Source organism: Megascapheus bottae, chromosome X (assembly GCF_031878675.1).
Source record: "Megascapheus bottae isolate mThoBot1 chromosome X, mThoBot2.hap1, whole genome shotgun sequence".
Lineage (NCBI taxonomy): Eukaryota > Metazoa > Chordata > Mammalia > Rodentia > Geomyidae > Megascapheus > Megascapheus bottae.
The window spans coordinates 6,775,425-6,798,569 of NC_143547.1; the positions used below are offsets into that span (position 1 = coordinate 6,775,425).

General features: G+C 39.1%; 1 protein-coding gene across 1 annotated transcript in view; it reads left to right on the top strand.

Annotated features, from left to right (window-relative positions):
• The window catches only part of Ppef1 (protein phosphatase with EF-hand domain 1), a 76,014-nt gene extending 53,188 nt beyond the window's left edge, over window positions 1–22,826 (top strand). Inside the window, exons 11-19 of the mRNA XM_090326792.1 lie at window positions 117–153; window positions 1,408–1,557; window positions 4,578–4,727; window positions 8,344–8,529; window positions 9,780–9,922; window positions 15,724–15,830; window positions 18,886–19,049; window positions 20,344–20,428; window positions 21,785–22,826. Coding sequence (XP_090182918.1) covers window positions 117–153; window positions 1,408–1,557; window positions 4,578–4,727; window positions 8,344–8,529; window positions 9,780–9,922; window positions 15,724–15,830; window positions 18,886–19,049; window positions 20,344–20,428; window positions 21,785–22,002 — 1,240 coding nt within the window. The 3' untranslated portion in view covers window positions 22,003–22,826. The remainder of the gene's footprint in view (window positions 1–116; window positions 154–1,407; window positions 1,558–4,577; window positions 4,728–8,343; window positions 8,530–9,779; window positions 9,923–15,723; window positions 15,831–18,885; window positions 19,050–20,343; window positions 20,429–21,784) is intronic.
• The last annotated feature ends 319 nt before the right edge of the window (window positions 22,827–23,145 follow it).

Sequence of the window (23,145 nt, forward strand, 5' to 3'; positions counted from 1 at the left end):
CTTGTATTCCCAGTGCTGGTGATAGTGAATGTCAATATGGCTCCTCTTTTTGTATGACTTGGGTGAGGAGGAGTTATGAACAGTAAACAGTTTAAAATTCCTTGTATTTTCTTTAGGTATGGATTCACACAAGAAGTTTTAAATAAATACAAGGTAAGACTCATACTTTTTTGCATTGTTTTTACTGTTTATACATAGAAGTGAAAAGAGAGCCAGTAATGATATGCTAATTATTCAGAATCTTTTAATAAAATAGAAATACAACAAGATCCCTGGTCATGATAGGGTCATTTTTTTGTGGGTCATGGGGCTTGAACTCGGCCTGGGCGCTGTCCCTGAGCTCTTCAGCTCAAGGCTACCACCCTACCTCTGGGCCTGGGCATTGTCCCTGAGTTGTTCAGCTCAAGACTACTGTTCTACCCTGGAGTCAAGCCCCACTTCCCGTTTTCTAGGAGTTAATTGGAGGTTAGAGTCTTGGGTCCTTTTGTGCCCAGGCTGGCTTTGAACCTTGACCCTCAGATCTCAGCCTCCTGTGTAGCTAGGATTACAGGTGTGAGCCACCGGGCCCGGCTCATGATAGGGTATTATATTTTCTTTTTCATTGTGACTTTTGTGTTGGCTTCAGCAAAGATAAATATACTCCATTGCTTTGAAGATTCCAACATGAAATTAGTTTTATTCATCTGGTTCTGAATTGGCATGATTGTTGACAATAAAATCCTGGTAAAGCCATCAGACAATGAAATGACTGTCAGAAAGAAAGAAGCACTACCATATGGCTGGCACCCAGGAAGGATCACAGGGGAAAGTACCAGAATCAGTCAGAAGGCAGAGGGAACTAGGTGGAATGGTTCCATTTGTAGAGTGATTTCCTACAAACAGAAGACCCTGAAGTAGAGAGAGATAGACAGAGAGAGAAGAGAAAGCCAGGGAAAACATGGACCAGAGAAAAGCATATTTATTTATGTAGATTTTATTATGATTTTCCTTAGAAGTTAAGGGCAAGTTGCCTCCATCTAATCAGGTTTAAGATTAACAAGTTTGCATAATGTCAGCCAGCTTGGGATATAAGAGTTGTCTCTATTTGGTGCCTAATCCCTGGTGAATGGAGAAGTATAATGGCTCTGAATGGACAGTTTAATAAAAGAGATCCTTGGAGGTATGGACTCTGAACTGATTGCTGCGCATATCTCTATCAGTAGTTCCTTCAGAGTGTTTAAGACCCCAAGAGGTCAAAATACTACAAATATAGAATTTAAAAAAATTATTACATGTCAGCTGGTTAGTGACTCCTTGGTTACCTTATTTGGGTGGCATGAAAACTAATAATTTTTGTTCAGATATTGGGACTATTCAATAGGTGAGATCTATCAGGAAATTGAAGCTTATTCAAACTTTTACTTAAAGCTACATGGGAAGCAAATCTTGCAAGTCTTAGAAGACGTCTATACCTGGCTCCCAATTGGTACAATTATTGATGATGAAATCCTTATCATACATGGTGGGATATCAGAGTCTACAGATTTGAATTTACTCCATCATATTGAAAGAAACAAAGTAAGTAGTAATTATCGGCATGAATCTTATCTCAGATTTTTTAATGGAATATATCCATTCCTTCATTTTTCATTTTGAATTTGTTTTGGTGATTGTTGTAAGTGTGAAAATACTATGAAATTTTTAAAGAAAATCTTGCATGATACAGAACAAACTGGGTAATTTCCTTTTTTTTTGTCTTGGGGCTTGAGTTCAGGGCCTGGGCACTGTCCTTGGGCTTTTTCCTTGAGGCTACTGCTCTACCACTTGAGCCACAGCACCATTTGTGGCTTTTCTATGTATATGGTATCAAGGAATTGAACCCGGGTCTTCATACATGCTAGACAAATACTTTATCCCTAGGCCAAACTCTCAACCCCAAACTGGGTAATTTTTATGTCTAGAAAAGGTTTCTTGGGCCGGGCACTCTGGCTCATGACCGTAATCCTAACTGTTCAGGAGGCTGGGATCTAAGGATTGTGATTCAAAGCCAGACTGGGGTACTAAAGACCTTGTGACTTATCTCCAACTAACCACAAGAAAACAGGGTGGTAGCCTTGAGCTGAAGAGATGTAGGGCAGTAGCCTTGAGCTGAGGAGCTCAGGGACAACACCCAGGCCCAGAGTTCAAGCCCCATGACAGACCCTCCCCCACCCAAAAAAGGAAAAGGCTTCTTGGGCCTGGAGTTTGGCCTAGTGGTAGATTGTTTGCCTAGCATGCACAAAGACCCAGGTTTGATTCTAAAGTACTACATATATAGAAAAGGCTAGAAGTGGTGCTGTGGCTCTAGCCTTGAGAAAGCCCAAGGACAATGCTCAGGCCCTAAGTTTAAGCCCCAGGACTGGCAAAAAAACAGAAAAGGTTTCCAAAAAAATTCACGTTGAAAGTGGGAAAGTGAAGAAGTCTTGGTATTTCATGTTGTTTTTAGAAGTGAAAAATCCTGACTTTTGGCTGGGAGTTTGGCCTAGTGGTTAAAGTGCTTGCCTAGCATGCATGAAGACCTGGGTTCGATTCCTCAGTACCACATACATAGAAAAAAGCCAGAAGTGGTGCTGAGGCTCAAGTGGTAGAGCTCTAGCCTTGAGAAAGTCCAAGGACAGTGCTCAGGCCCTGAGCTCAAGCCCAGGACTGGCAAAAAACAACAACAACAACAACAAAAAATCTTGACTTTTAAAACTAAAATCTCTCTTTATAGTACATTGTGGTAAAAAATATATAACAAAATTTATCACTGCAACCTTTATTAAAAATGTATATATAGTTAAGCTACATTTTTATCTATTTAGACTGAAACTGTACCCATTAAACAATGGTCCTCCATACTCCCTCTTCCTTTATCTACAGCAACCACTAATCTTCTTTCTGTATTTATGAATTTGATTACACTAGATGCCTCATATACATATAATTACCTTACAATTTATATCTGAATTCTGTGTGTACACACAAGTGTGCTAGTTCTGGGGCTTAAACTCAGGACCTGGGTGCTGTCCCTGAGCTTTTTTGCTCAAACCTAGCACTCTACCACTTGAGCTACATCTCCACTTCTGGCTTTTCAATGGTTGACTGGAGATAAGTATCATGGATTTCCTTCCCTGGACTGGCTTTGAATCACAGTCCTTAGATCTTAGCCCTCTGAGTAGCTAGGATTACAGGTATGAGCCATTGGTGCCCAGTTTATGTTTGAATTTTTGTTAATTTCCTTATATTTCAAATAGATTGCAATAATTGCTTTTGGCCTATACATATTAAGTACAGCAGAAACAGACCAGAAGCCTGTATAGAACCTCTCAGGAAGGATCTACATGGTATATGTGAAGATTCCACTTATAGCGTAGGGCTCCTTGAGTGGGCCATATAGGGTAACTGGAGTTGCGTTTCTCCTTTGCCAGAGTCAAGCTGAAGCCTCTAGATAGGTCCAAAGGGGAATGCCACATGGGATGAGAAGCAATGGCAACTGAGTAACTAATGATAGTATATGGGCCTAGTGGGACACCGGAACCAACTGGTAGTCACCTTCCTACCAAAATAGGCAGGTAGACTCTCAAGCTGGACCTGAATCTGAGAGGCAGTCGAATCTGAGATATCTGTTATACCTTGAAGTTTCATAGCCTCTATATTTTTACACACAGGTGAATCATAATATTGTTGCTATTATCTTTGAATCCTTTGACTTAATACAACCTCTAGACCATATCATCAGCTGTTTATATGCTCTTAATTCCATTAAGTAAAGAATCTTGGAGTCAGGAGTGTGGCCTAGTGGTAGAGTGCTTGACTAGCATGCACAAAGCCTTGGGTTCGATTCCTCAGTACTACATACACAGAAAAAGCTTGAAGTGGGTGTGGTGGCTCAAGTGGTAGAGCATTTGAGAAAATCCAAGGACAGTGCCCAGGCCCTGAATCCAAGCCCCAAGAATGGCTAAAAACATTATATTGGTATTGTTATGAATTTGTCAGTCATGGGGCATGAAATCTGGTCCTGGACACTGTCCTTGAGCTTTTCAGTTCAGGGCTATTGCCCTATCCCTTGAGCCACAGCACCACTTCTGATTTTCTAGTGGTTAAATGGAGATGAGATTTTCATGCTGGGCTGGCTTTGAAATGTGAACCTCAGATCTCAATCTCCGAAATCTAGGATTACAGGCGTAAGCCACCAGCTCCGGCTCTTGGTATTATTTTTCTTGGAATGTTTTCTTCTCTATTTCACTGATAAAACCCCAGCACCTGGTATGTAGTGTTTCATACTTGTTGAGTAACTCCTAAGAGGTTTAACACCGAAGCAGGAAAACTTTAAATTGGATAGAAACTTTTAACTGGATAGATTATAAACTGGATAGAAACTTTCTTACAACCCTCTTTTGAAATCAAATCTGTTGTCTTAACCAGCTCACCAAGAAATGACTACAATTTCTGGTTTACACCTGTTCTTATAATATTATTAACAGTGCTGCCTCCTACTCTAAAAATAAGTCTCAGTTGCAATCAGGTTTAAGGCACAATAGCAGATGTTTTGATTAAAGTACATATTTGTTTTGTAGATGAAAACTGTGCTGATGCCCCCAGTGTCAGTGAATAAAGACCAAGTAAATGACTTGAAGAAAAGTAAAGCAGGGAAAGCCATGACCTCGGGGAAAGCCACTTCAGACGATTCCTTATCTGAACATTTATCAAAGCAAGAATGGGAACAGGTAGGTAATCAAAAGTGTTTACCAGAGCCGCAATGAAATCACCAACTTACATGATATTGCACCTTACAGTAAATACTTTAAAAAGAATTTACATTTGTTATCAGATCATGCCATTATCTCAGTAGCTATATCACTTGAGTCACACTTTAGGACTTTTTTTCTTCCAGATTTTTTCAGATGTGGACTGGTGTTTAGCCTCAGGATTGGATTCAGACCTCATTATCCCTTACCTATGCCTCCCACAAGCTATGATTATTGATATGAACTACCATGTGTGGCCCTGATAACTATTTTTAATACCATTATTGAGATACAATCTACATACCATGTCATTCACTCATTTTAGGTCAATAAGCCAATAGGGTTTTTTAAACTATTTTTTATTGTATTTTATTGTTGGGGTAATGTATACAAGGGTTACAGATACATTCGTCAGGTAGTGGGTACATTACTTTGATACCCTTTCTCATGTTTTCGTTCCTGTTTCCCTTTCCCCTCCCCCTCCAAATCATCTTGTTTTTCCCACTTCCCTTTCCTATTTCAATTAAATAAACTTACATACAATATATCAGGTAACAAAGTCAGCAATATTAACCATATGAGATTAACAATAAGGGGGAAAAAAGAAAAGAGAAATAACATAGTACATTAAGAACAACAATCACAAAAATAAGCTTCTTGTTTCCATATCCTAGAGTTCATTTTATTTAGTCTCATCCTATATGACCTTATGTGCATATTTTGAGCACATTATTACCTTTGAGCTATTGTGATCCTCTGCTAGGAGAATCCTAGATGTGTACTAATGATTACACATGTGGGAAACCATTGAGCCTATGGGTCTGGCTTACTTCACTTAATTCCAATAGTTTTTAATATATTCACAGTTAGCCAACTGTTACCATAATCTAATATTAGAACATACATACATACATACATACATTTATTTATTTATTTATTTATTGCCAGGCCTGAACTCAGGGCCTGGGCACTGTCCTTGGACACATTTTTGCTCAAGGCTAGCACTCTGCCATTTGAGCCATAGTGCCACTACTGGCTTTTTCTGTGTATATGGCACTGAGGAATCTAACTCAGGGCTTCACACGTGCAAGATGAACACTCTAGCACTAGGCTACACTCCTGGCCCATAGTAGAACAATTTTATCATCTAAAAAACAAGTTCAAAATATTTGAACACTCAACTTCATCCACATTGCCGTCACCATCCTTAGGCAAGCATTATGTAATTTCTATCTTTACACATTCGCCTATTCTATGCAAAATGGACACATAAAATATGTAGTCTAGAAGCATAGTGGCAGTGGCTCATACCTATAATCCTAGCTACTCAGGAGGCTGAGATCTGAGAATTGCTGTTCAAAACAAGCCTGAGCAGGAAAGTCCATAGAACTCTTACCTGCAATTAACTGCCAAAAAGCTGTGGCTCAACAGTAGAACACTAACCTTGAGCATAAAAACCCAGGGACAGTGTCTAGACCCTGACCTCAAGCCCATCCCTAGGGCTGGCACAAAAATATATAGTCATAGCTGGGCATGGTGGCTCACGCTTGTAATCCTAGGTAATCAGGAGACTGAGATTTGAGGCTCATAGTTCAAAGACAACCTGGGCACTAAAGTCTTTGAGACTTTTATCTCCAGTTAACCACTAGAAAACCAGAAGTGGAGCTGTGGCTCCAGGGGTAGGGTGGTAGCCTTGAGCTGAAGAGCACCCAGGCCCAGGATTCAAGCCCCATGCCCTACCAAAAAAAATAGTGTGTGTGTGTGTATGGAGAGAGAGAGAGAGACAGAGGGGGGGGAGAGACATGTTTATTTTGTGTATTTTACTTAACAAGATGTTCTTTAGATTCCTCTATATTGTATTATGTGTCAGTATCTGTTTCTTTTTTACTAGTGAAACATATTCTAAAATAAGAATAGACATTTATGTGTCAGTTTATGGAAATAAGGGTTACATCCATTTTTTTTGGATATTGCAAATACTACTCATCTGAACATTCACCTACAGGTTTTTCTGTATATCCAATTTGGGCCTATTCATACGGGTGGAACTGCTGGGTGGGATGACAATTAACTATAAAGATAAACATTTTGAGAAATCTCTAATCCATTTTCCCAAGCACTATATCATTTATATTTTTACCAGCAAAGTATGAGGGGTCCAGTTTCTCTACTTCCTTACCTGTATTTATAATCTGTATGCATGTGCATTTTTGCACATGTATATGTATATGTGTGCTAGAAATTAAATCCAGGGACTCACACATGCTAATCGCTTAACCATGGAGCTATACCCCTAAACACCAGCAAACTAAGGAGATATATGTAACCCCTTTAGTTTATATATATATATAAACATATATATATATATATATATATATATATATATATATATATAGGGTAGTTCATTCTACCCTATATATATATATATATAAACATATATATATATATATATATATATATAGGGTAGAATGAACTAGTGGAAGACAGGATTCTAGGCTTCTTTGGGGATCTGTAATTCTCACCTCAATCACTCATCAGAAACAAAGTATCTTTCAGAAAGTGTATATTTTGCAGGGTTTCTCTAGTGTTCTCTAGAGTAGTTCTCTTACTAGTTCTGCTCTTCTCACCACACTCTCCTTTCTCTCATTTATTTTTAGCTCCTCTTCAATATCTAACCTATCAATGGATGCACAACCAATTTACTGGAACCATCATTTCTAGTCCTCTTGTCAAGACTCAGTAGAATAACAACATTTCAATTATAGGCTATTTCATGGCCTTAAAAGGGACATGTAGGGGAGAAAGGACTAGAGGTTTAGCTTAGTGCAGAGCATTTTCCTGTCATGTGTGAGGCACTGGGTTCAATCGTTCAGCCTGCAGCACGTACTCTCCATCTCAAAAACCAAAATGACACCTGGATGCTGGTGGCTCACGCCTGTAATCCTAGCTACTCAGGAGGCTGAGATCTGAGGATTGCGATTCAAAGCTAGCCTGGGCACAAAATTCCATGAGACTCTTATATCCAATGAACCACCAGAAAACCAGAAGTGGCTCTGTGGCTCAAACAGTTAGAGTGCCAGCCTTGAGCTGAATAGCTCAGGGACAGCACCCAGACCCAGAGTTCAAGTCCCACAACTGACAAAAAACAAACAGACAAAACCCCACCAAGATGGCAACAAGAACAAACTGCAAAACATAGACTTTTAGAACCATAGTTGATTAGAACTTTGAGGTATTTACATGCCAAGTGGCCTAGATAAAAAGGGTGGCTTCAACAATTGTGAAACAACAATGAAAATTGTCAGGGCAAAAGAAGAATAGTCAAGCACTGACTTTGCCATTACCAAATATTGCTACTTTGCACTGGTAGTTGCTGAATTGATTATTGGTAAGAGCAGAAAAGTGAGATAGTAATGGACTTTATAATTGTGCTGGAAAGGAGGTTACATGAAAGAGGTATGTTTGAAATGATTTAGAGAGAAGAGAGGAATAGTCATTGGGAAGCTTGGGTTGAATTTCTGGCAAATAAGTTGGAATCTAGAAAGACAGAATCTTATTTATAAGTAGTAGCCTAATTTGGTTTTATTGTCTCAAGGTTATTGATCTTCTGTGGAGTGATCCCAAAAGCAAGAAAGGCTGTTATCCAAACACAAGTCGAGGAGGGGGCTGCTATTTTGGACCAGATGTTACCTCCACAATCCTTAGTAAATATCACTTGAAGATGATCATTAGGTCTCATGAGTGCAAGCCTGATGGGTATGATATCTGCCATGACGGAAAGGTGAGCTGACATTGTTGGTGACGCCCTCAACCCACCTGTGGTGCTCTCTGCACACTCTGTCTGACCTAGATGCCCAGAAAACAGACATCTTTTTTGGTGATACACAGAAAGTAGAGACTGCAGCTTTCACATAGGTTACTTGAAGGAGCTTCACTGTCACAACACCTAAGCAATATTTGACTCATTTTCCTGATGTTCACTAATCCCAGAAACAAATTCTATTACATGACACTGTATGGAATAGTGCCATTCTACACTAACTGTAAACAAACTTCACACTGCTTTTCCTCAACAAGCATATAAGAGGCAGTGGTGAAGGCCCCCTTTGCATGTTCCCTGTGCAGAACAGAAGACACTAAGCACAGTTCCTTTCCACTGGCTGATGAGGCAGTTGCCAGCAAGTTGCTCCTCAGGGGCAGTTGAGAGGTGGCCATCGAATTGGAATCTGTCGTTTCCCTTCAGTGGTCCCAGGCTACCTCTGTTTCCATAGTGAAGAGCAGTAAATAAGAATGCATTCCAAATTGGATGGCATTTCTTTCCGTACCAATGCTTTCCTTAATTCTACTGATTTATTTTAGGCTAATACTAATGTTGCAAAATGATTTCTTTGTTATGAGAAAATGTAAAACGTGTGGCTTATCTGAAGTGATAGCTTAGTGGGACAGAACTGGGCCAGACTCCTGGCTGTCCACCAATATTCTCTTTGCATTTCTACCAGATTCACAGTAAGTTCCCTCTGAAGATAGTAACTGGTCTTTTAGTCCATCTGTTATTTTTCTTCTTTTGAAGCTTTACTCTTGTGGGGCCCTGAACCTACTCAATTGTTCATATACTGGGGACTTAAGTGTGTAGTTAGAACCTGTATTCTCCTGGATATGTGAGTGATAAGCTTTGCTTTTATTCCAGTGGCAGTCATGTCAGACTTGGATAATTTTTTTCTGGGCCTAGAACTTGAACTCATGGCCTGAGTGCTGTCCCTCTGAGTTTCTTTTGCTCAAAGGTAGTGCTCTACCACTTGAGCCAACTCCACTTCTGTCTTCTTTTGTAGTTTATTAGAGATGTGAGTCTTCCAGACTTTCCTGCTCAGGTTGGCTTTGAACTATAATCCTCATACCTCATCCTCCCCTGAGTAGCTTGATTATAGGCATGAGCCACCAGTGCCCAGCTGCTTTGTGTGTTTTTTAGGAATTGAACTATTGCTGACCTTTTAAGAACTAATTTTATGAGGCTTATCTTTTTTCTTTCCTCAGGTCATTACTGTCTTTTCCGCTTCTAATTATTATGAAGAAGGCAGCAATCGAGGAGCTTACATCAGACTGGCTCATGGCATGGCCCCACGATTTTTCCAGTACCGAGCAACTAGTGCATCATGCCTGAGCCCTCTTTACCAAAGGTGTGTATGTTCTGAGAATGCCAAGGACTGGGTATTGGTGACTTGTTAAAACAATGCCAAACAACTAAGAGCAGCCATCCAAATCAAAGCATAAACAAAAGTGGAAACTGTTCCAGGCATGAACACATAATGGTTGTACCTATATTTGATAGAAAAAGGAAGAAATTTCAATTCCTAAGTAATAATTACTCATATAACCAAATAAACCAAAAAAGCATTCACTTAGTTCCTTCACATACAGCCTCTGCTGCACAAACATCCCAATCTGAACTTGCCCCTTTTTGTTCTATCCAGAAATGTTTGTGACTGGAATGCTCAGTATATCTCCGTGTAGTGATATTTATCTTTTTTCCAGCAATGTTTCTTTCTAGTATTAGTATATACTTGAAACCCTTTAATTATTACCAAATGAGAAAAGAAATATAAATAAAATGTTAATTGTCTGTTACTCCCTCCTCAGTCTTTTCCCAACAAGTAATTAAAATTAATACAAAGGATTTCTTCTGTCCTTTTATTTTTGCTCCTATAGAGTAGCCAATAATCATCAATATGTTGTGTTAAATAACATGTGAGCAGCTGCTAAATATCTGGTACTGTCCTAGATGCAGGTTTAGTAATAGCAATTGACAAAATCTGAAAAAGTCCCCTTATCAAATATAAATCCCAGTTTCAAGAGAAAAATAGTAAAAAACAAACATGCTGTGTATTGTTTTTTTCACAATGATAGAATTTATTTTGCCCTGTTGTTTCACCAGGGCATTTGGGTAGCTCATGCCTGTAATCCTGGCAACTCACAATGCTGAGATGTGTTGGTCATGGGTTTGAACCGGCTCAGGAAACAAATCCAAGAAACTCTTAACTCAAATTCACCAGCAATAAGCTAGAAATTGAGGTATAAGTCAAGTAGTAGAGAGCCAGCTTTGAGCACAAAAGCCAAGTAAGGTGGTGGGGCCAGGAATTCAAGCCTCAGTACCAGCACACACATAGAAAATGAATCTATTGCACTCTTTGACAACTGACTTTCCCCCTAAGTAATGAACATTACTTCAAGATATGTTATATAAACCTATTTAATTATTTTGAACACTTCTAATATCCATTGTATATATGTGTCATACAGTTACAGAGTTAAGGGGGCCGGGGAGGGAAAGGGGGACAAAAACATGAGAAAAGGTATCAAGGTTTGAGAAGTAATGTACCTATTACCTGATGAATATAACTGTAACCCCTCTGTACATAAAATACAATTAAAAAAACTACAGAGTTACTAAATATTCAATGGATGACATCCAGGTTTCTTCCATGATTTTGCTTTAGAAATAGTTCTATAAGCTGGGTGCTGTTGGCTCACACTTGTAATCCTCACTACTCAGGAGACTGAGATGAGGATTATAGTTCGAAGCCAGCCTGATCAGGAAAGTCTGTGAGACTCATTTTTTTTGGCGGGTTTGGGACTTGAACTCTGGGCCTGGATGTTGTCCCTGTGCTCTTCAGCTCAAGGCTACTGCTCTACCCCTTGAGTCACAGTGTCACTTCTTGTTTTCTGGTGGTTAATTGGAGATGAGTCTCTCGGACTTTAGTGCCCAGGCTGGCTTTGAACTGTGTTCCTCAGATCTCAACCTCCTGAGTAGCTAGGATTACAGGTGTGAGCCACCATGTCCAGCTTCTGTGAGACTCCTTATCTCCACTCAACTGTCAAAAAATAAAAAATCCTGAAGTGGAGTTGTGGCTCAAGTTGTAGAACCCTTGAGCAAAAGAAACTCAGGGACAGTGGTCAGCCTGAATTCAAGCCCCAGGACTAGCACGCGAGAGAGAGCAAAGGAGGGAGAGAGGGAGGGAGAGAGAGGGAGGGGAGCTGCCAATTTATGCCTACCTCTAAAGGAACTTATGCGGCTCAAAGTGAAAAATAAAAAAAAAATCTAAATTTATCCCGTGCCAGTGACTTACACCTGTAACCCTAGCCATTCAGAAGGGAGAGATCTGAGCATCACAGTTCAAAGCCAGCCCAAGCAGGAAGATCTGTGAGACTCTTTATCACCAATAAACTACTTCGAAAAAGCCAGAAGTGGTTCTGTGGCTCAAGTGGTAGAGCACTAGCCTTGAGCACAAAATGGCACAGGGACAGAGCTCAAGCCCTGAGTTCAAGCCCCAGGACTGGCAAAATAAAATAAAATAAAATAATGCACATAGTCTATGAAATACTCAAAAACCTATGAATCTCAGATGTCTGAAATATTGCTAGGATCATGCATTTTGGATAAAGTCTGTAAAGTCTGTAGTATTTTTTTTTTGCCAGCCGTGAGCCTTGAGCTCAGGGTCTGAGCACTGTCCTTGGGCTTTCTCGAGGCTAGAACTCTACCACTTGAGCCACAGCATCACTTTTGTTTTTTTTCTATATATGTGGTACTGAGGAATCAAACCCGGGTCTTTGTGCATGCTAGGCAAGTACTAACACTGGGCCAAACTCCCAGCCCCTATGTCTTAACACTAAAAATTGTGAATTGAACATTGAATTTATTTTAAAGTTCTTTTAAGCTATCTTCTTTCTTTTCTCTTCTCTTCTCTTCTCTTCTCTCTCTCTCTCTCTCTCTCTCTCTCTCTCTCTCTCTCTCTCTCTCTCTCTCTCTCTCTCTTTCTTTCTTTCTTTCTTTCTTTCTTTCTTTCTTTCTTTCTTTCTTTCTTCTTTTTTGCCAGTCCTGGGCTTGAGCTCAGGGCCCAAGCACTGTCCTTGGTCTTTCTCAAGGGTAGAGCTCTACCACTTGAGTCTCAGCACGATTTCTGGCTTTTTTCTGTGTATGTGGTACCGAGGAATTGAATCTGGGTCTTCGTGCATGCTAGGCAAGCACTCTATCACTAGGCCAAACTCCCGGCCTATCCTCTATCTTTTTGAGTTACATATGAATTTTAGAATCATCTTGTCAACTTGCCAAAAAAAAGGTCAAAGGGGAATTTATCAGGATATATCTTAAGTCTGCATGTTAATTTATGTGCTTTTTCCTTTTTACATTACTAAACCTTCTAATAATCTGTGGACATGAAATAATGTTTAACTTATTTACATCTTGTATAATTACCTTGAATGGTATTTTATATTTTCTAATATGTAAATCTTGGACATAAATTTGTTAATTTTCTTTCTTTTTTATATTTCTTTTTTTTTTTTTTGCCAGTCCTGGGCTTGAGCTCAGGGCCTGAGCACTGTCCTTGGACTTTCTCAAGGCTAGAGCTCTACCACTTGAGCCTCAGCACCACTTCTGACTTTTTTCTATGTATGTGGTACCAAGGAATCGAACCCGGGTCTTCATGCATGCTAGGCAAGCACTTTAACCACTAGGCCAAACTCCCGGCCCCGCTTTTTTATATTTCTTATTTTTAATTTTATTGTAAATGTGATATGCAGAGGGGTTACAGTTATACAAGAAGGTTATGAGTATTTCTTTTGTGTGTGGGTCATGGGGCTTGAACTTGGCTTGGGCTCTGTCCCTGAGCTTTTCAGATGAAGGCTATCACCCTACCCTTGAGTCAGGCCCCACTTCCCATTTTCCATAGGTTAATTGGATATAAGAGTCTCAGGTCCTTTTGTGCCTGGGCTGGCTTTGAACCTTGGTCCTCAGATCTCTGCCTCCTGAGTAGCTAGGATTATAGGTATGAGCCACCTCGCCCGGCAAGAACTTTTCTTTTTGAACAGTGATACACCCTCCCTCATTTTCTCCCAGTTTCCCTCTTGACTACACTCCCACCCCCATTGTAAAGTTCATTTGCAACATAGTGCCTAGTGAATATCACTATTGCACCATTTCTGTGTTTCTCCTATCCCTCCCCAAATCAGATAAACTTATATGTAAGCAAAGAGTACATTTTTTTTGCCAGTCCTATGGCTTGAACTCAGAGCCTGGGCAATGTCCTTGGGCTTTTTCAAGGCTAGCTTTTTACCACTTGTGTCACAGTACCACTTCCAGCTTTTTCTGTGTATGTGATATTGAGAAATCAAACCCAGGGCTGGGTGCATGCTAGGCAAGCACTCTACTGCTAGGGTATGCTCCTGTCCCTTACATTTCTTTTTTTTTTTTGGCCAGTCCTGTGCTTGAGCTCAGGGCCTGAGCCCTGTCCTTGGACTTTCTCAAGGCTAGCACTCTACCACTTGAGCCTCAGCACCATTTCTGGCTTTTGTCTATGTATGTGGTACCAAGGAATCGAACCCGGGTCTTTGTGCATGCTAGGCAAGCACTTTAACCACTAGGCCAAACTTCCGGCCCCCTTACATTTCTTTTTGAACACTCACTCCCCTCCCTTCTTTTCTCCCTGTTTCTTTTTCCCAACTCCCCTCCCCCACAAGTTGTATAATTTATTTCCAATATAGTGTCTAGTGAATATCACTGCTGAATTAGTTGATCTTTTGTTTCACTATTTTCATAGGGAGTCTTTTCATCTTTCAGTATCTTCCTCAATTTTTTTTAAATTTAATTTTATTGTTAAGGTGATGTACAGAGGGGTTAGCATTATTTACCCTAGCTGAGATACGGAATGAACCTAGATGCACCTTAGTCAATGAATGGATCAAGAAAATGTGGAATTTGTGGCCAGGAATTTGGCCTAGTGGTCGAGTGCTTGCCTCGCATGCATAAAGACTGAGGTTCGATTCCTCAGAACAACATATATAGAAAAAGCTGGAAGTGGTGCTCTGTTCAAGTGGCTGAGCTCTGGCCTTCAGAATGCCCAAGGACAATGCTCAGACCCTGAGTTCACACCCCAAGACTGGCAAAAAAAGAAAAGATAATGTGAAATTCTGTGCTTCTATCAGAAAGAATGGCATTGCCCAGTCATAAGAAAATGGAAAGACTTGGGAAAAAAATCATATTGAGTCAAGTAACCCTGACCCAAAGAAACATAGGTTCCATGGTTTCCCTCATTTGTGATAATTAGTATATGTCTAGTATAGTCCTAGCAGAGGATCACAATAGCTCAATAGGTATGTACATATGATATTATTAGATGATGTGAGTCAAAATGAACTCCAAGATATGGAAACAAGTGTTTTTTCATTGTTGTTGTTTTTAATGCACAGTGTGGAGTTCTTTTTTCTTTCATTTCCCCCCCTTTGGTTTATCATCTATTATCACTGTATTTGGTTCCTTGTGTCTTGTAAATTTATTTCTGAGTTCTTTTTGATGCTATAGTGGAGCTACTTTCTATTAGCCTTGAGCAAAAGAAGCTCAGGGACAGTGCTCTGGCCTTGAGTTCAAGCCCTAAGGTTGGCAAAAAAGTTTATTAATCATAGCTGTTTTTCTCCTTGATTCAAACTGCTTTCCCATAAAACACATATTCTAGGAACCCCTAGAATATGTGCATTACTTATTGGATATGTGATCAGCTGTCATTTCCAAACTGTAATCTGATTACTCAGGGATGCTCTAAGGGATGGGAAGCAAGTTCTCAAGAGTGAATGCTGTTGATGTCAACATAACTAGTTCACCCTGTTTTGAGCAAGTTCTTCCCACCACAGAGAGTAGAATCTTGGAACATCAGTCTTACTCAATCCTACATGTCTATGCTCACTTTAATAGTAAAGATGATTTTCACGACAAATGGATAAAGATGAAGTTGAAGATGGATAGTGAGTCTCTAAAAGAAAATTCAGAAAATGCACACATATACACATACATATATATGCATACACTGACAAGTTACATAATATGTATAAATTGAAATGATTAAGTCAGAAACTGGTAAGTGGTAACAGCTCAGTCAAATAAAAGGATAATTTATATAACTTGTACCTAATTATGGTTTTCTTCTCACAGGGTGGAAGTTATGGAAAGTAGTGCCATCAGAATATTAAAAGAGAAAATAATTTCGCGAAAAACTGACCTTGTAGCTGCTTTCCAACTTCGAGACCACAGTAGATCAGGTAGTAAAATTGTAATCCCTTCCTTCTTTCTTTTCTTTTTTCATTTCTGTTTTACTTCTTTAGAATTTCATTTCTCTCTCCCAGAAAAAAAGTTGCTGAGTAAAAGCATGAGGCCCAGAATCCAAATTAAGCCAGACTCAAAGGAACATAGGCTCAGTGGTTTCCCTCATTTATCCTAATTAGTATAAACCTTGGACTCTCCTAGCAGAGGTTTACAATAGGGCAAAACATAGGTACATAAGGACTTATAGAATGAGGCTAAATGAAAGGACCTCCAGGATATAGAAACAATAGCCATATAATGTGTGATACTGTTATTTCTCATCTCTTTTGTTGTCCCTTGGTTATTTCATATTGTTTCAGTATTTTACCTTGTTATCTGATATACTATATATATGTTTATTTATTTATTTGAAATAGGATGGGGAAAGGGGGAAACAAGATGAAGGGAGGGGGGAGGGAAATGGGGGCAAAAACATGAGAAAGGGTAGCAGTGTTTGTGAAGTAATGCACCTTCTATCTGGCAAATATAAACCTTTCTATTTATTGCAATAAAAATATATTTAAAAAAAGAAAGAAAGAAAAAAGTTGCCAAGTAAGAGCATGAGGCCCAGAGTCCATGCTCCATCTGTAGCATACACACACATGCAGATGCGTGTGTACCATCCCCCCATTTACACAAGCTTTTAATCTATTCATTCAAAAGAAGCATATATTTCTTTTTCAGTAATTTTTTTAATTCAGAACACTAAAAACCCTGGGTTAGACTGCTTTTCAACAAGAAAATTGTAATATATTTATCAGCTTCATGGTGTGGTAAATATCATGGTTGCACCTCTACTTCTATGAGAGATTATTTGCATCAGGAATGGTGATACAAATCTGTAATCCTAACAATAAAGAATCTGAGGGATTAGGATTGCAAATTGAAGCAGCTTGAGCTAAATAATGAGCTGTAGTATTTTAAAAAAAAAAGAGAGAGAAGAAGAGAATGTTTTCATCATACGAGAAAGCATGGAGCAACACACAAGCACAAAGGCTGAATTGTCCTGTGATGATTGCTAGTATTGCTAAAGTACTCATCCTGAGTCTATACTCCAGTAAACTAGAAAGATGGAAGAGCTATGTTGGAACTTCCACATTTTCTCTCTACTTGGAATGTTACTAACTTCTCTTGAGTCTGTAATGTTCCTGACTCCTGACAAGCAAATCTGTCTTTGAGGGGATAATGTCTAATTTTAGGCACTGGTATATCCAGAGTTTAAGATGAACCATTATGTATTGTTAACCCAAAGATTTCCAAACAACAGCATGAATAGGCGTCAAGAAAAAAAACTCAGCATATTTGGCTCCCCATGAACATTAGATATTAGAATTAGCAAACCTAAAATATAGCATGTCTAAAGAAAAAAAGAATTACAAAGATAAAGCATTGTGGACAGTGAGAGCTAGGTACAGCAACAGATGCCTATAATCTTGGGAAGTGGAGGTAAGGGGATTATAAATGGAGATTGTGTCTCAAAAATAAAAGCTAGGCTAGTCAGTGGTGGCTCATGCCTATAGTTCTAGCTACTCAGGAGACTGAGATCTAAAGACCACACACACACACACACACACACACACACACACAGCCCAGGCAGGAAAATCTATGAGACTCTTACCTCCAATTATTTACCAAAAAGCTGGAAGTGGTGCTGTGTCACAAACTGGTAGAGGGCTAGCCTTGAACATGAAAGCTCAGGGACAGTGCCTAGGCCTTGAGTTCAAGCCCCAGGATGGGCAAAAAAGAAATGGATGGATTTCTTTAAAAGTACCAAAGGACTGGGTATATATGCTTTGTACCATGTACAAAGCAAGATACTAGGTTCAATCCCTACCAGTACTCATACACACATACACATACTCAAAAGAGCCTTTAACACAGAGGCCAAACAGGACTACATAGTTTAATGTAGACAGACCTTTCCTCAAAGCAGAAATGAAAAAGCAGCAAAACCAAAGAATTTTGAAGAGATATGAACAAGATAAGAAAGTTTAGCAAACATCTAAACTGGGCGGAAGTTTACCAAACATCTAAACACAGTGTCAGAAAGACAAAGAATGTAAGGACAAATGTATTTAATCTGATAGTGTCTGTGAATTTCTAAGCATTAATGAAAAATTCAGAGTAATAGGTAAAGAGAAGTAATGATATTCAACCAGAATGAATAAAATTAAGTCCACACCTATGTACACTTTGACTAAAGCTACAGTAGCAAAAAATGAGTTCTTAAAAGCAAACAGAAAACAAACATGTTGCTAAAAAGACTAATCAATCCCCCAAAAGTCCAGGAGACAGTGAATCGTGTGTGTGTGTGTGTGTGTGTGTGTGTGTGTGTGTGTGTGTGTGTGTGTTGATGTGTAAAAAATATAAAAACAGGGGCCGGGAGTTTGTCCTAGTGGTGGAGTGCTTGCCTAGCATGCACGAAGACCCAGGTTTGGTTCCTTGGTACCACATACATAGAAAAAAGCTGGAAGTGGTGCTGAGGCTCAAGTGGTAGAGCTGTAGCCTTGAGAAAGTCCAAGGACAGTGCTCAGGCCCTGAGCTCAAGCCCAGGACTGGCTAAATAAATAAATAAATAAAATTATGAAAACACAAAAAACTGGAGCAACTGCGTTAATAGCAGCAAAATAAACTAAGCAAATACATATTACTAGAAATAAAAAGGAACACTTCATGATATATATATATATGTATGTATCTACACATATACATATTCATGCTACTTTGATTTCAAATCTTGTAGCTTTCTTGTTAATCACAAAAATAAAAAATGTAATAGCCCAAATGAGATTTCTTCCATATGACAGGAGGGGTAAGGTTTATAGAATAAGAAACATTGTCTCCAGTTATTCCTCTCTCAGGTCTCTTGGGCCTAGTAAGTAGCACAGATCATGGAGAACACCAAGTTCCCAAGCCTCAAGGCCTCAGGGTGCCCTGTCACTATGCCTGACATCTTACATGTTTTGCTCCAATTGTACACAAATCATATATGCTTTTTTGTGCTCTTGTCAGGAAAAATTTCAGTAGCCCAGTGGGCGTTTTCTATGGAAAACATTTTGGAGCTGAACTTACCTTGGAGAACCCTGAGTCCACATCTGGTAAACATGGACAATGATGGAAATGTTGACTACATGTCCATCTTCCAGGATATCGAAATTGTAAAGTCTGTGGAAACAGTAAGTGTCACTTAGCCCCAGATAAAATCTGGCTAGAGGAAAAAAAACCCTTTGGACAAACTCTAAATAACTTGACTCTTTGAAAGCTGAGAGTGGTGTTGATGTAATGGGTGGAGATGAATGTTTAAGAAAAAACCAAAGGGTGTCTCCATGGCGATCTGTTTAGGAAATGTGTGAATTTTCTTTAGAATGAGCAGCATGTAAAATGAAAGCAAACCCATGGCAAATATGGGATTCTTATTGTAACTGCTGTCTAGCATGAGGTTAGATATGGCATTCCTTCTTTTATGCCACAAGCATTTGAAACATATCACATATTTCTTAACCATGTTATGGTCTTGTAGACATGACCCAGTATATGCCTTAAAGAATTATAAAATGTATGGTACCTTATTAAAATGACAACCTCCCAGGGAGGGTGAGAAGATTCCAGTCCCTATTAGTGAGCATTGCATCAGCAATTAATTATATAACATTAAGCTTGTTGGAGCTAGGACTTGCAAACATTTGCAGAGAAGATGAGAAAAACCAAGAGAAGGGAAATCAAACAGCGAGGTTGGAAACAAAAATATCCTTAGGAAGGAGGCATTTAACTTCACTTCAGTGGCATCTTGCCATAGTGGTCCAGATCGTAGGGATTGGCTTGATAAAGCTGAGCTATAAATCTCGTGTAATAGCTACATGACTGTTGGTAAAGTTATTTTTACCTCTCTTTTCTTGTCTGTGGGATAGACACACAGTTCTGTTCCTTTTCCTTAAGGTTGTAAAGGACCAAATGAAATAATCCACACAAAGCTCTCTATAAATGTTGGCAGTTGTTATTTACTGCTGTCTTACTTTTTTCTCCTAATAAACACAAGAACAAGGTCCTTAATGTGATTAAACATGATTGGGCCAAAGGAAAGCTTGTTCCCTCAGATTTTATTTAAATCTCGTACTTGGTATTGGTGGATTTGTGTATAGATCAGTGGAGCACTTGCCTGGCAGGAACACAGATAGATCTTGGGTTAGGTTCCTAGAAGAACACATGCACACACACACACACACACACACACACACACACACACACACACATGCACACAGGAGAGAGAGAGAGAGAGAGAGAGAGAGAGAGAGAGAGAGAGAGAGAGAGAGAGAGAGAGAGAGAGAGAGAGAGAGGGAAAGGCAGGAGGAAGGAGGGAAAATGGATAGGGAGGAGAGTGATGGAAGAAGAGAAGTTGGTGGGGATGCTTTGTGTTTTTTACAATTGTTAAAAAATTTCCTGTGTTGTTAATTCTTAATGTTTTATTTTTAGGTGAAATATACTGTAATTGAAACTCTGTACCGGTACCGAGCTGAATTGAAAATTATATTCAATATCATCGACTCCGATCATTCAGGTAAGTACACTTTTACTAGTTCAGTAATAAATAAAAATAAAGGCCAGTCTATTTTTTACCTATTTCATTCTTCATCCAAATTTGATGAAACCTGAAGGGAAAAGATGAACTTGTGTTTAACATTATTTGTATTTTAGCTTGGCCACAAATATGTGAATATAAAATTCTACTTGCCTATGTAGCTGTTTGTCTCACTAGGACAGATCTTTTTATAAATCACTAGCAGGGATTAAAAAAATTCTTAGTTATTCCTGAAAAAAAGAACATTCTTCCAGTATTATCTGTGCTGGGGAGTGAAAACTCATTTTGTATTTAGTTTTGGTGCACATTTACTTATTCTCAAACTTAAAAAACCATCCAAGCTAAGAATCAAGCTCAGTGGTAGGGTCTTGCCCGGCATGCATGATGCCCTGGGTACCACCCCCAGTACTTTGTATGAAAGTATACATGTACATACAAATCACACATTCCTCTGTGGCAGAGATTTGGATATCAAAAACCATCAAACAATGAGTACTTGATCCATTAATTATTGCTTTCAAAAAGACCAATTAACTATTGTTTGGAATCTTCCTCATGGCTTCCAGTATACCTTCTCTCTCTTCTTTGATGTTTTTCTCTGATCTGCTGTCCCTTCTATCACCTTTGGATTTTTGTTCTTGTAATTTTTTGGTCAGGTAGCTTGAATTCTGGGTCTGGGCGCTGTCCCTGAGCTCTTCATCTCAAGGCTATCACTCTCCATGATGAACCAGAGCTCCACGTCTAGTTTTCTGGTGGTTAATTGGAAATAAGAGTCTCATGGACTTCCATGACTGGCTTTGAACCTCGATCCTCAGATCTCAGCCTCCTGAGTAGCTAGGATTACAGGCGTGAGCCACTGGCACTTGGCCTGTACTTGTAATTTCTGTGTCACACTCTTCATCTCCTCTCTGTTTCTTCACTTTTTTCTCATGGTGGCATTAGAGTAATCTCAGGAGTCTTGATAGTTAAAAATATGATATTATGGGCCGGGAGTTTGGCCTAGTGGTAGAGTGCTTGCCTAGCATGCATGAAGACCGAGTTCCATTCCTCAGTACCACTTACATAGAAAAAGCTGGAAGTTCAGTGCTGTCGTTCAAGTGGTAGAGCTCTAGCCTTGAAAAAGCTCAAGGACAGTGCCCAGACCCTGAGTTCAAGCCCCAGGACTGGAAAAAAAATGATATTGTTTCTTCCACTTAGCATCATATTCTCCTTTCAGTGTCTTGATGGTCTGGCATGTTAGAAAGCTTCTAAGTGGCACTATTATTCAGTGTGGCTTCCCCACCTCTCTCTTAGGTGAATCTTTAAATAAACATTCAACACCTTCTGTTTTTTTAGGCCTGATCTCCATTGAAGAATTTCGGGCCATATGGAAACTTTTCAGATCTCACTATAATGTTCATATCGATGACACCCATGTTGATGAGCTCGCTCACACAATGGACTTGAACAAAGATGGAAGCATTGACTTCAATGAATTTTTAAAGACATTTTATGTAGTACATAAATATGACAAGTTGAATAGACCAAGCACCAAGTTTGCTAAATTTAAATGAAGTTTCTCTTCAGGCTCCTTAAACACAGCTGAATCCAAATTGCAGTCTTTTCCAGGACATTTGAAGTCTATAGTTGATGATAGCAAAAGGTAGACCCCAATTCACACCACAAACAGATGTACGGTATGAGTAATGAAAGTTCTTTACCAACTGTTCTTATCAATAAGTTATATACCAGCTGTTAGAATTAGCCCCCAGTGTTTGGGCCCACTTATTGTCAGTAAGAAAAGGGCTTTAGGGCTTAGTATTGGTTTCTTGGAGGTCTGTTTAAGTAGGAGACAGAGCAGATTTGAAACACTTTGAAAAAGAATTCACAAAGCCTTAGAGAAAATTGTTGAGTGCAACATCTGTGATGGACTGTGGGATGGGAGGAGGAATACCAAACTGTTAATGGAATAAACTATTTCCATCTTTAAAGTGTAATTCTTTTTGGAGATTCCACAAACCAGTGATCCTTAATTGTGGGCAAATTAAATATTATGGTAGGCATAACAAATCTTTGGGGGAAACTGTAGGATCAGCCCTATTTTTGCTTGTCTGTTGAAGATACAAAGTTAATACATTCAAATTAATCCCCATGATCAATATGGTCTAACAGCTTCATTGATAAGATAGGATCTTGATTATCCACATATGATGTAATTTATTGAACTATTCTGATCTCATATCAAACAGAAATGTTTTATGTAAAGTTGAGCATAGGTAACATTTTTCAAGTTCTAAATGTCAGTCCTATAAGCCTGCCTCTTATACATGCTAGAAATCATGAGTAAACTATAAAAATATACATTTTGTCTCAGCACCAGGAGTTTACACCTGCAATCCTAGCTACTCAAGAGGCTGAGATCTGAGTGTGTGTTGTATATATATATATATATATATATATATATATATAATGTATATGTAGTATATAATATATAGTATTTAAAAACTGTTTATTGAATGGATAAACATAAGTAAAATGTGGGGCTGGGAGTTTGGCCTAGTGGTTAAAGTGCTTGCCTAGCATGCATGAAGACCCGGGTTCGATTCCTGGGTACCACATACATAGAAAAAAGCCGGAAGTGGTGCTGAGGCTCAAGTGGTAGAGCTCTAGCCTTGAGAAAGTCCAAGGACAGTGCTCAGGCCCTGAGCTCAAGCCCA